The sequence below is a fragment of the Microcaecilia unicolor genome, chromosome 8, assembly GCF_901765095.1.
Source record: "Microcaecilia unicolor chromosome 8, aMicUni1.1, whole genome shotgun sequence".
Lineage (NCBI taxonomy): Eukaryota > Metazoa > Chordata > Amphibia > Gymnophiona > Siphonopidae > Microcaecilia > Microcaecilia unicolor.
In genome coordinates this window covers 52,818,770-52,831,824 of record NC_044038.1, presented here as the reverse complement: position 1 = coordinate 52,831,824, position 13,055 = coordinate 52,818,770, and the positions used below count along the sequence as shown (strand labels likewise).

Here is a 13,055-nt window from a genome sequence, read left to right as displayed (position 1 = left end):
CTGTGGATAATGGATTTTTTTTGTATGTGAAGGATGGAAGCTGGAGTTGTGGAGGTAGCTGCATTTGTCTGTGGGTTTCCTATATATGGATGTTTGTATGTAACCATTGCTGATTGAAACTGTGGTGTCCAAAAAATTGACTTTTTCTGGGGAGTAGTCAATTTTGAATCTAACTGTAGGATGGTATGTATTGAAAGAACTGTAAAATTGTTTTAGAGTTTCTTCCCCCTCAGTCCAAATCATGAAAATGTCATCAATATACCGGTAGTGTTTTAGGGGTGTGGTCTGATATGTATTCAGAAATATCTCTTCCAGTTCAGCCATAAAGAGGTTAGCATATTGGGGTGCTGCCCTGGTGCCCATCGCAGTGCCCATGATTTGTAGGTAGATATCATTGTTCAAGCGGAAATAGTTGTGCGTTAGAATAAATTTGATTAATTTTGTAATAGTTTCTGGTGAGTATTGATGGTCCAGTGTGGATGTTTTTAGGAGCTTCTCACATGCAGCTATGCCATCCGCACGGGGAATGTTGCTGTATAGTGATTCTACATCCATCGTGACCAGAAGGGTACCCAGTGGTCATTGCTTGATATTTTTCTATTTATTCAGAAAGTCTGTGGTGTCTTGAATGAAGCTGTTTTGTCTTGTGCACAAGAGGTTTCAGAATCCCCTCTATAAGTCCAGATATTTCCTCTGTGGGTGTGCCAATACCCGATATGATTGGTCTGCCAGGGTTTCCAGGTTTGTGGATTTTGGGTAGCATGTAGAATGTGCCCATAGAGGGCTGGTTTGGTATGAGTTTCTTCAGATGTGGCTGGACTTGTTTAGGAAATGTTTTGATACGGTCTTTCAGTCGTTTTGTATAGTCCTGTGTGGGATCTTCAGTTAGTTTCCTGTAGTAGGTTTTGTCTGAGAGCTGTCTGTGCCCTTCTTCAATGTATTTTTGTGTGTCCATAATCACCACTGAGCCCCCTTTGTCTGTGGGTTTGATGATAATGCGTTGGTTGTTTTGTAGGTTGCTTATGGCTGCTCTTTCTGGTGGCGTAAGGTTGTAAAGGACTTTCTTTTGTTTACTAGAAAGTTGTGATTTTACCCTGTATCTGAAACTTTCTATGTAGCTGTCCAGTTTATTGTTTTGTTCACATTGTGGGGTGAAATATGTGTTCTTTTGTTTAAAATTGTGTTCAGTCTGTTTGGTGTTCCTTTATTGTGAAAATGTACCTTTAGGCGCATCCAGAGTATATCACCTCTTTCTAATGTTTTCAAAACTCATCCTTTCCTCTATAAACACACCCAGAGAACATTCATCCACTCCTTTGTCACCACCCACCTAGATTCCCGAAACTTTATGTTGTGCAGGATTCCCATTAAACCATCTCTTGCCAACTTCAATCTGTTCCAATGTGTGCTGCATGGTCAATCTTCCATTTCCATTGTGGTAACCATATTTGTATTTTTTTTATTTGTTGCTTTTGTATCCCACATTTTCCCACCTATTTGCAGGCTCAATATGGCTTACATATTACCATTAGCAGCGTTAGCCGATTCCGGTCTGAACAAACACATGGTATGAATGAATACAAAGTGATAATGTGGTGGAATGAGGTACAAGTAGTGTTCATTGCGGTCTTTGGTTACATTGTGTCGCAAGTGTCCAGGTTTTTTATGTTGGGTTGGTGAGGTATGCTCTTCTGAACAGTTCCGTCTTTACTGCTTTCTGGAAGTTTAGATGGTCAAGCGTAGTTTTTACTTCTTTTGGCAATGCGTTCCATAGTTGTGCACTTAAGTAGGAAAAGCTGGATGCATAGGTGGATTTGTTCTTGAGCCCTTGTTGCTTGGGTAGTGGAGGTTTAGGTATGATCGTGTGGATTTTGTAGTGTTTCTGGTTGGCAGGTCAATGAGGTCTGTCATGTATCCCAGTGCTTCACTGTAAAGTATTTTATGAACGGTCGTGCAGATTTTGAAAGTGATACGTTCTTTGATTGGTAGCCAATGCAGTTTTTCTCGGAGTGGTTTGGCACTGTCAAAACGCGGTTTTCTGAATATTAGCCTTGCTGCTGTGTTTTGGTTGGTCTGAAGTTTCTTTATGATCTGGTCTTTGCATCCCGCATAGATTCCATTACAGTAATCTACGTGGCTAGGTACCATTGATTCTATCAGGTTCTGGAATATTTCCCTTGGAAAGAATGGTTTCAGGCATTTGAGTTTCCACATTGTGGAGAACATTTTCTTTATGGTGGATTTCACTTGGGTCTCTAGTGATAGGTTACTGTCGATTATTACTCCGAGAATTTTCAGGCTATGAGATAGGGAGGGTGTATCCTGGGATGTTAATGTTTGTGGGTTTGTATGTATTGTGTTGGGATGATATGATGAGACAGTGTGTTTTTTTCTGTATTGAGTTTGAGTTGGAATGCATTTGCCCATGAATTCATGATGTTTAAACTGAGCTTGATTTCGTTGGTGATTTCTGCTAGGTCATGTTTGTAGGGAATGTATAATGTAACATCATCAGCATAGATAAATGGGTTAAGGCCTTGGGTGGATAAGGTCTTGGCTAGTGGGGTCATCATGAGGTTGAATAGGATCGGTGATAGTGGTGATCCTTTTGGTACTCCGCATTCTGGTTTCCATGGTGACGATATGTTTGTTTTTGATTTCACTTGATATGCTCTTGTGGTTCAAAAACCCTTGATCCAATTGAGAGTATTCCCACTGCTTCAGAAATATTCTAGGATTCTTAGCAGTATGTTATGGTTAACCATATCAAATGCACTTGACATGTCAAATTGGAGGAGGAGAATGCTCTTGCCTACTGCTATTTCCTGCTTGAACCTGGTTAGGAGAGTGAGTAGTACTGTTTCAGTGCTGTGTAGGGGTTAAAACCCCGATTGTTACTCGTAATATATCAAATTTGTTTATATAGTCATTGAGTTGTTTGGTCACCAGTCCTTCCATTAGTTTGACTATTAATGGGATAGATGCTACTGGGAAGTAGTTGGTAATGTCATTTGTCTTTTTCTTGGTGTCATTTGGTATTGGGGTGAGCAGGATGTTGCCTTTCTCTTCAGGGTATTTACCCTGTTGGAGCATGAAGTTTAAGTGGGAAGTGAGATCTGTTATGAAATGGTGAGGGGCGGATTGTAGTAGGTAGCTGGGGCAGGTGTCCAGTTGACAGTGGCTGTTGGAGTATTTTTTGATCGCCTGAGTAACTGTGTTGGTGCTGAGGAGGGCGAAGTTGGACCATATTCGGTCAGCAGGGTATTCGCCAGGGGGTTGGGTCTAGACCATTTATGAAGCTTTCTATGTCCATGTTGTTCTGTGGTAGAGTTTTGCGTAGGTTTACGATTTTTTCATTGAAATATTTAGCAAGGTTTTCAGCAGATGGGCTGTCAGTATTGGTTGAGGTGACTGGCGTGGTGTCTAGTAATTTGTTCACGAGGTTATATATTTTCTTCGTGTTTTTGTAGTCCAGCCCAATTTTAGTATTGTAGTACGATCTTTTGGTCTGTCTTACTGCGTATTTGTATTTTCTTTGTAGTTGTTTCCATGCGGGAGTGTGTGTTCGTCTTTTTTTACTTCCATGCGCGTTCCAGTTTCCTGGATTGCGTTTTTAGTTTTTTCAGTTCTTCGTTGAACCATGGTATTGAGTTGTGTCTGCGTGAGGTTCTTGTTTGTAATGGTGCTATTTTGTCTAGTATGTGCCCGCATCTTTTGTCCCATTCTGAGAGGTAAGATATGGATTCCGTTTGTGCTGTCCAGTCGTTGTTGTAAATCTGTTGCCAGAAGGTAGTCGGGTCTATCTGGCCTCTCATGGTGTGAGTTGTGTGTTCTCGTGTGTGGACACGCACACACGCCATTTTAGGAATAAATTTAGTTTGTAATGGTCGGTCCATGCTGTTTCTGCCCATCCAGTTTGTGTTATGGTTAAGTTCTGATCAGTGGATAGTTTGTATGAGATGAGGTCTAGTGTATGACCCTTCGCATGGGTTGTTTGCATGTGTGGCCATGTAAGGTCACATAACTGAAGGAAATCCTTGCATTCTCATGCATTGGTTGAGCTTGGGTCTTCAAGGTGAAGGTTAATGTCTCCTAGTACACCCCTCTACTAAAAATTACTACTAGCTCCCAGTACAGTCATGCATCCATTTCAAGCTTCCTGTGCTACCCTATACAGTCTTCACTCAGCATCTCCTCCCACATGCCATCTCCTGAACTCTGTTCCTCAGGTAAGCTGCTACTATCTCTGCCCTTCTCCTCTTTTACCAAATCCCGACTTTTCACCTTCCTTTACCAAATGCCTGGAATGGCCTTCCCAAATGTGGTGCATCTAGTTCTCTCCTTGGCCAATTCAAGTGAATTCTACTCCTGTCTCTCCCCTATCATTCTCAAAATGTCAGGGCTGTTGCAGCTCATGTATCTTGGCCAAATGGTGGGCCTCAAAGGTTGAAAAGGTGTCTCCTGTAGTGACGTTATCTACTGCAACTGTAGTAGGTCAGTGTCTGTTTCCTCCTTCAACAAAACTTTCTATTACAGATTTGACTGCAACTAGCTATCTGCTATTAGGTGACACGAACAAGGAGAATGAAGAAATGCTGGTCTAATGGCCTGACTACATTTTAGGATTCCTGTTTTCTCTCTACTATACAAGTATCCTCAAACGTATAACATCAGTGTCTGTTGAATACACTGTTAAGTTGAAATGTCTTTTGTATAATGTCTAAACTAAAATGCTGTGTACATCTTATAACACTATACAAATGTTTTAATAATAGTATATTCTTACCATATCTAAGATCTTAAAAAAAAAAAAATATATATATATATATCCTGCAGGACCCGTTCTAATACTTTTGCATTGAGAGCAAATGGTACCTTGCCAGACCTCTCTTTTGCCAAGTCATTTATCATTTATACCTTCTCTTTCAAGCATGAATTGAGGCGGTTTACATACAATTGTACAGGTACTTCCACTGTCTTTGGGCTTACAAATGTAAGTTATATATTGTACCTGGGGCAATGGAGGGCTAAATGACTTGCCCAGGGCAGTGGCGTACCAAGGTGGGGGCGGTCCACCCCGGGTGCACGTCGCTGGGGGGTGCCGTAGCACACGCCTGCTGCGAGAGTTCGCTAACTTCTCTCGTTCGCTGCAGCTCCCTCTGCCCCGGAACAGGTTACTTCCTGTTCTGGGGCAGAGGGAGCTGCAGCGAACAAGCAAAAGTTAGTAAACTCGCAGCAGGCGCGCTGCGGCACCCCCCCCCCCAGCGGCACGCACCCGGGGGGGGCGCTGCACCTGGGGGGCGAGGCGCCACCCGGGTGTCCGCCCCCCTAGGAACGCCACTGGCCCAGGGTCACACGGAGCTGCAGAGGGAATTGAACCCAGTTCCCCAGGATCTCAACCCACTGCCGACTGTTAGGCAGCACTGGGAAATTGAACACAGTTCCCCAGGTCCACAAACTGCTGCACCAACCATTAGGCCATTCCTCCATCAGGCAGCATTCCCCTTCCCCCCCACTTACGATTAATATTCCCACCGCAGCGGAGAGGACAAGGGAGCTATCATAAACTGCTCCAGCGATGTAAGCGGATTCTTGCTGTCTGTAGCCGGGGTACTTATCCTGGATAAACTTGCTAAAAATATTCCAAGAGAAAAGAAATAGAATCAAATCACTGATTACACAGAAAAAAAATCTGCATCCAGAGTTAATCAGTATAACTGTTCAGACTGTGTTTAAGTGGGGGAAAGTCACTGGCATTATTAATTCCGTAATGATCAAGACAGAAGTCTATTGTAAAATTAGACCTGAGTACTACATATTTATTTTTAAAGACAGAAAATGAAAAAAGTTTTTTTTTTTGTTTTCCTGTACATTTCCATAATAATCACACATTGAGTACTCTGGTAAGAGTAAGGTGACATCAGGAATGGTCATTATAGTTCTTATGTAAGAAGTTACCTGGCATCGGCCACGAAGGGGAAAACCCCATTGTAGAAGAACATGATGGTGAAAACCAGCAGCCAGTAGCGTAGGGGCAGACGTCGCACATCGTGGATACACTGGAACACAAGATAGTGCATGATGCTTGTGAAAGTATTCACCTTGTCCTACGCATCTGTGAACATTTCCCTTTTCTTTTTCTCCCAAACTCCTACCCTATAAAACCAGAGTGAGAAAGTAGGTGCTTGCTGGGATAAGATTCCATGACCTGCAAGGCGCTGAAACCATGAACTTCAGCAAGCTCAAAGCAAATCTTTAGTGCCAATACTAGCCAGAGGTGGTTCACTACAAGGCAAGCACATAGCACTGACCCACAAGAAATGCTTCAAATTCGTGGAATAGGCATACTTGTTTTAATGTTCTGTTTGCTAAAAGGTGCCTGCAATATTAACAGGGAGAACCCTGAAGCAAAAAGCTGAAGTCATCCAAATCTAGGTAACGAGGCTCCAGTCAGAGACAAGAAGCTGCCTCTGGGTTCAGTTCCGTTACTACAATGGGAACTTCTTAGGCAATAAGGCATCACCACTACATAACATTCTTCCATTTGTTCACTCAGGGCCCCTTTCACTAAGCTGCAGTATTTTTCACCATCAAATGTGACAAATCTTGTTTTCGTCTTTCAGTAATAGATCTTCTAATTGTGCTGCAGCGTCTCTTGGAACGGATTCAAAAAATGCTTTTGAGGATTCTCTAATCACAAGTGTAAGCCCAGATCGGGGCTTGACATAATTGGTGGTGGTAAGGGCTCCCGTGCTAACCCGGCAGTAACCTGGCAGTGCATGGCACTGCCCGATTACCGCCGGGTAAACACTGCCGCTACGAAAATAAAAAATATTTTTGTAGTGCCAGAAATGGTGCACGCTGGGAGTGGGAATTATCACTGGGCTGCTGCGGTAGCCTGGCAGTAGTTCCAGATTAGCAAGCAGGGTTGGGCTTACCACAAGACCCCCTCACTGTTTCCATACGACACTGCTTTCTGATTTCCAAGTCAGACTTTTTAGATTTTCTAGTTACACATTGCTAATTTTTATCAAAATGTGTTCTTTTGAATGCTTTCCTCACCCTAATCTACAATACCTCTGTTCAGCACTTTTCACACCACTATTCTGGTAGTACTTTCCCTGGACTCTGCATTTAACTGAAGCAGGCATAGTAGATTGCTTTAAATTTGTGTTTTTTGTTACTTGCCTTTTCCAAATTTGAGCTTAATGAGAGTTACATACAGCTACAGCAGGGGTTTTCTTGTCCAAAGAAAGCCTACAATCTGTTCTATACCTGAAACAATGAAAGGTTAAGTGACTTGTCCAAGGTCGTGGTCTGTTGGCTCAGATCCAAGTCATTAGCTGACAGTGCTCTTTTGAGACTTGATACTAAGAACCTGACCAATACTACAGAGTCATGAGGTCATGCAATCCCCCCTTGAAGATAGGTGCATTGCAATTATTGGTACAAGAGGATTAAAAAGCAACAAACACGGGACTTAAAAGTTTTTTGTTTCTAGTTTCAGACTTTAGTTCTCACTCCCCTAATCCCAGTTCAAAGAGATCATATTAATCATTATTGAACACAACCTTTCATATCATATAGGTCATGGCATAGCCTAATGATTAATGCAGTGGGCCGAGAACAAGGGAAGCAAGGTTCAAATCCTACTACTGCTCTTTATGATCATGGGCAAGTCCCTTAAACCTTCATTATTTCAGGCCCCAATGATCAATTCCCCAAACTTTTCCAAAAAAGTGCCCTTAAAATAGCGCCCAAATAGCACGGGGCATTAACTCCCCAATGATCAATGCTAACAACATGCAAATTTAAGCATGTTATTAGCGTTGATTGTCCTGGGAAAGTGTGGGAGATTGTGCCTGAGCATCCTCCTACACTTGTTTGACAGGTCCGGACTGTCAAAAGCCCAGACCTGTCAAACACAAGGGCTGGAGGTCCATGGGACCTCCCAAAGCACCCCCCTCTTGGGACAGCGACATGGGGGGCTGGCAGTCCAGTGGATATCCAGTCTCCCTAACCCCCCCCCCCACCCAAAAAATTATACCTGGGGGCCCAAGTGGGCTGCCGATGGAACCCCCCCCCCCCTCCCTTGTCTAGTGGCAAACCCCCCTACCTCAATGTTGGAGGAGGGAATAGCACTCCCTTAGATGGTAGGGAAGCTCCGCCCAGCGGGGCTGGACAGGAGGCAGTGTGCAACTCCCTCCTCCTTTGAAAAGGGGGGAGAGCTCCACTAGACCACCAGGCAGCATAGGGGTTGAAGCAGCCCACTTGGGCCACCAGGGCTTCTTTTTTGTGTGCTGGGGAGTGTCAGGGCTCTCTAGGGAGGGGGCTTGGATTGGCGGATGGTGGAGGTCTGGGGGTTCCACAAACCTCCATCTCCTCGTTGGACAGGCCTTCTGAAGGCAGCGCTGGAAAGAGGAGGGAGTGCTACTCCCTCCTCCAATGCTGAGGTATGGTGGGGGGAGGGGAAAAGGGTAGGTGAGTGGGGGTTTTTGTGTGTTTGGAGGGGGGGTGTTAGTCCACCGAAACTCCAGTCCTCTGTGTCTCCATCAGGGGGGGGGGGGTGCGTGGGAGGCACTAGGCCACCAGGGCCTGGGCCTTGCTTTGGGAGGTGGGTCCGAGGGTCCTAGGAATCGCCAGGACCTGGTGACAGCCCAGGCTGCTTGACTGATGGGGAGGGGGTCGGGAACAGAGCCTTAATATAACGCCAGCTCTGAGCTGTTCTCTGATCATAGGGGCAGTGCTTGGGTGCTGTTTGCTTGATGATTGGGGGCGCAGGTAAACGCAGGTGCTAGTCTAGTGCTAGTGGCCTCTAGCACCCGCATTTACCTTTGATCATAGGGCTATCAGTGAGATTGGGGACAGGAAGTTACCTAGTGTACCTGAATGTAACTCACCTTGAGCTACTACTGAGAAAGGCAAGAGCTAAATCCAGATCCTTTCCCCCAGGTTCTCTCAATGAACAAAAACTCAAGCTTGCCAATTTGATGTTGCTTTATCCCCCTCTTCTGGTCACAGGTTAGCTACTGCACTTCTTGTAGCGCCGAATGCATTAGCTTCAGCATTAAAAGCCAAATGGGCACATTTGGATTTGCTCTCACATTTTTCTTACTCTCTCTACTTCAGATACATTTTTAATTGCCTCCAGTTCTTAGCTACACATACCACTTTCTTGGCCTCCTCTTGGATGGTACCATCCATCCCCAGTTGCTTCATACCCACTTTGTCAAGAGCACTGACTATGATGGCAGAAACAAAGCCCAGCACACACAGAAGGGTACCTGCAAAGAAAGGAGCCCCAGCAAAAGTCACGATGACACCTTTCCAAGAAAATGAGGTGCTGAAAAACCAGCCCACACCCAAGCCTTCACTGCATAACTTACTGCAACTGACCCATTCTTGCTGCAATATGTGTATGTGTTGATTCATTGGAACCGTTACATTTATTTGAAGGTAAATGCAGTTCTTTGATCTCTTCTGGTAACCCCCTGATGTAACCCTTCTGAGGGTGAAACGTGGCCACATCGGGTAACTGCTATTTTAGATCTCCAAAAGTCGCAGTGAATAAAGTTTGTATTTCTTACCTACTTTTTATCTACTCTGTTATTGGTATATTCCTGTTTACACACTTTATTTGAACATTTTAAATACTCTTAAGACTATAAAAATCTCAAATCAGTTCACAAAGTAAATAATAAAAATCAATAAACAGACCACGCAAAGGAACACATTGGTCTAGAGTCCACAATACACAGGACCCCTAAAACCCCACCTTCAAGCCTTTAAATTTTTGCAAAGGCTACTTTAAATAATTAGGTCTTCTACTTTTTTTCCCCCAAAAGTCCGTAAGATCTTTACAATCCATGACTTCTTTTAGTAACCAGTGCCAAAGATCTGGACTCATATGAGGAGGCCTACTTTTGAATCTCACTTAACAATATACCTCCCACCTTTACCAGGCACCTTGCCTTTATTCTAAGCATTTATGCACATAATGGGCACATCAGTGTCAACACCTATGTAATAGAATTGCCCCGTAGGTGACCATAAACAGGTCACTGACTTAAGAGCATAATATTTTCAGTAATCTAGTTCATAGATTATTGTGTTATCTGAACAAAGAACCATGTCCATTATATACACATAAAGATCTATGAATTTTGCTATTACTTATATTTATACTCCCTTATATTTATACTCCCTCTCTATGGATTTAAAATTATTTGAGAAGTACCATCACAACTGGATAAATCCCAAGTCTTGGACACAGGAACATGGGGAGATTACATGAGCAGCTGAAACTCACTCAGTGAAGTGATGTATATATAAAATTTAAGCCTGGTTACCCACCTTTACAAAGCATGTAAAAAAATGTGTATTCCTTTAAATGACTGCTGATAGATATATAGATATATTAGATATATAGATATAGATATATATAATTAAAAAGCAAAAACAAAATATTTTTGATAGGATAGATAGCAAATCTATTACACATTACTTTTTCTAATGGCAGTGACTTTGGCATTTACAGGAGTAAGGTACAGACTCACCTCCCCACAGCGTCCACTGGATGCCAAAATGAGACTCAAATTGGTGGGTGAAGAAGAAGTTCAGGACACTGCCAAGACGGGAGAAGGACAGCGTCAGTCCAAATGCCAGTGCCAGCTCTTTCCCTTTGAACCAGAATGCTGTAATCCGGTTCTGCACGACTGAGTGATAAGAAAACAGAAGTACAGGGACAGGTTGGTCCAACAATGCATGATCTCAAAGAAAGGGCCCAGGAGGCTGGTCCATGCACCGCCCCATAGACAGAGGCATGTGCATCTTGCTTTAGCTTTCCTCGTACGATGACAGACTCTGGATACAGTACTTTACTAGAAAATGGTTTATCAGCTGTGCTGGGTGATACAAGGTCTAACCAATGGAGGTGAAGTGGCCAGATAAAAATCCCAGAAAAGCTAAAGTGAGACCTTCAGCATCTTCTCCATGCACTGCAATCGGAAGGTAAGGACCTCTACTCAATCATCATTACCGAAGTCCATTAAGTCGAGGAAAACTCATGCAAGAAGTCCAGAGCCAGATAATGAAGAAGAAAAGAGAAGACACCCATGTATCTGTCTTTGGAATCAAGGAATCCAAAACCCCAATCCCAACATAAGCAGATGAGAAGGGATTTTAAGCTAAGAACACAGCAGAGGAACTGACAAATTAGGTCAGGTGAAACTTCCCCCAAATATATGAGATAATGATGACGACATATTAGGAAATCTTTCCCTCCCGAAAGGTTCACAGACCCTTAATGTGTCAATAATAGAGGAGCTGGCTGGTTCCTTACTGGTTAATGACCCATTTCCAGATCCAAAAAGCAGACGTCCTATCAGCATCAGTGGCAGGAGGTATGGTGTCCCCTTGAAGTGGGAGCCCGTGGCAAAGACTGCAGATCCCAGGACAGTCAAGAAGGAAAAAAGGAACACACCAACTGCAGAGCAGAGAAGAAAGAAAGGCTAAAACTGGCAATTACAAATCAAACAAAATCCATTTTAAATCAGTGTGTTTAGTGACACAAACATCTTTACTGAGATCTTTTCATACTAGGGGAACAAAGTTCCAAATATTTTGTTCTTTCAAATACTGCCAGTATGCCTATCTTTAACCCTGTTAAAAAAACAACCTGATGGCCCAGGAATTAGTAGCTTTATTATTCACATTTCAGTCTAGCATGCCATCTTTTACATTAAAGCCATCTTATAAAAAGGAGAAAGTAAATTACTCTCTCCAAGTCTTGTTGAGTACTTTCATGTGGTGAAGCCATTGTAGAAAATGGTTTCCACCATTAGTTTAAGCATTAGGGTTACAGATGGCACTAGTGACATTAGCAAATCTTCATAAGGTGACAATATCCTCGGTGCAGCAGCTGGCCATGGTGACCTTGTTGATGGACCCACTGCAGCAGGAGATAAACCACAGACACTAATAAAGTTAAGGACTATAAACAGTTAAGTGGAGTACTGAAGCTAAGGAGGAGACAAGGCCTCGTTATTATGCCTCAGCAATGAATTTGAGAGACAGATTGTACTCATCATACCCTAGCTTAGGAATGAGGTTCATTACTGTCTTGGTATGTGCAAAAAACTTCAAGTTGGAAACACTGCTGATGCTAGTATGATGATTTTCTTTGTAAGGTGCAGATTTGTTTTATAAAATGACTGAAAAATAGATTATATAGATGAAGAAAACCTGTTGCATGCCAGCATAGGACGGATATGTGTGGATCAGTGGCGTAGCCACAGGTGGGCCTCGGCCCACCCAGTTAGGGCTCAGGCCCATCCAACAGTAGCACACATTTAGCTTGGCCAGACTTCCCCCTGATGGTAACAAAAACACTTGTCTCCACGATAGTTTTCAGCGCATGCTTGCTGCAGACTGCCAAGGTGCAGAGAAACATTTTTCCACCAGCTGAGATATTTTTTTGGTGTTGCGGGGAGAACACTTGGTGCCCACCCACTTCTTGCCTAGGCCCACCCAAAATCTGCTGTCTGGCTACGCCCCTGGTGTGGATGCCAAAAGTATCACTAGGATTAAGAAAGTGAAGAACCAAGTGGACATATGTCATCCTACCAATAAAACCAGTGGCAGTACCTTACAACATAGAGCTCTGAGACCAACAAATTCTTCATTCTAGCCTAAAGCAATCGAGAACAGAGGGTAAAATTTGGAAGCAAAAATGTTTGAGGAATAGAATTACTTACAGCGGTTTCCAAGTTTATCAATGAGGTATCCAGCCACAATCACTACCAGTGCATTTCTAGAAAAGAAAACAGACATCCTCAAGCTTCAAATATAAGAGCAGGACCGAAAGAATAAAGAAAAGGGCTGAGTGTATATCTGTTAAAGACAACAAGAAAAACAACAAAAAACAAAAACAACCCACTGTTCAGGTAGAAGGCCCAACCAAGGGTGTAGCTACCATTAAGCAAGCTTGGTGAAATGCCCAGGATTGCACAATAGGTAGGGGCCACCCGATATCCTCTGCTCGTCACCTCTCTGTT

General features: G+C 43.3%; 1 protein-coding gene across 2 annotated transcripts in view; it reads right to left on the bottom strand.

Annotated features, from left to right (window-relative positions):
- The window catches only part of LOC115476916 (major facilitator superfamily domain-containing protein 1-like), a 55,058-nt gene that overhangs the window by 23,975 nt on the left and 18,028 nt on the right, over positions 1-13,055 (bottom strand). For both annotated transcript variants that reach the window (XM_030213494.1, XM_030213493.1), the window contains exons 4-9: positions 12,756-12,811; positions 11,342-11,485; positions 10,557-10,715; positions 9,169-9,284; positions 5,959-6,059; positions 5,521-5,632 (exon numbers count right to left, since the gene is read on the bottom strand). In XM_030213494.1, the coding sequence (XP_030069354.1) occupies positions 5,521-5,632; positions 5,959-6,059; positions 9,169-9,284; positions 10,557-10,715; positions 11,342-11,485; positions 12,756-12,811 (688 nt within the window). The remainder of the gene's footprint in view (positions 1-5,520; positions 5,633-5,958; positions 6,060-9,168; positions 9,285-10,556; positions 10,716-11,341; positions 11,486-12,755; positions 12,812-13,055) is intronic.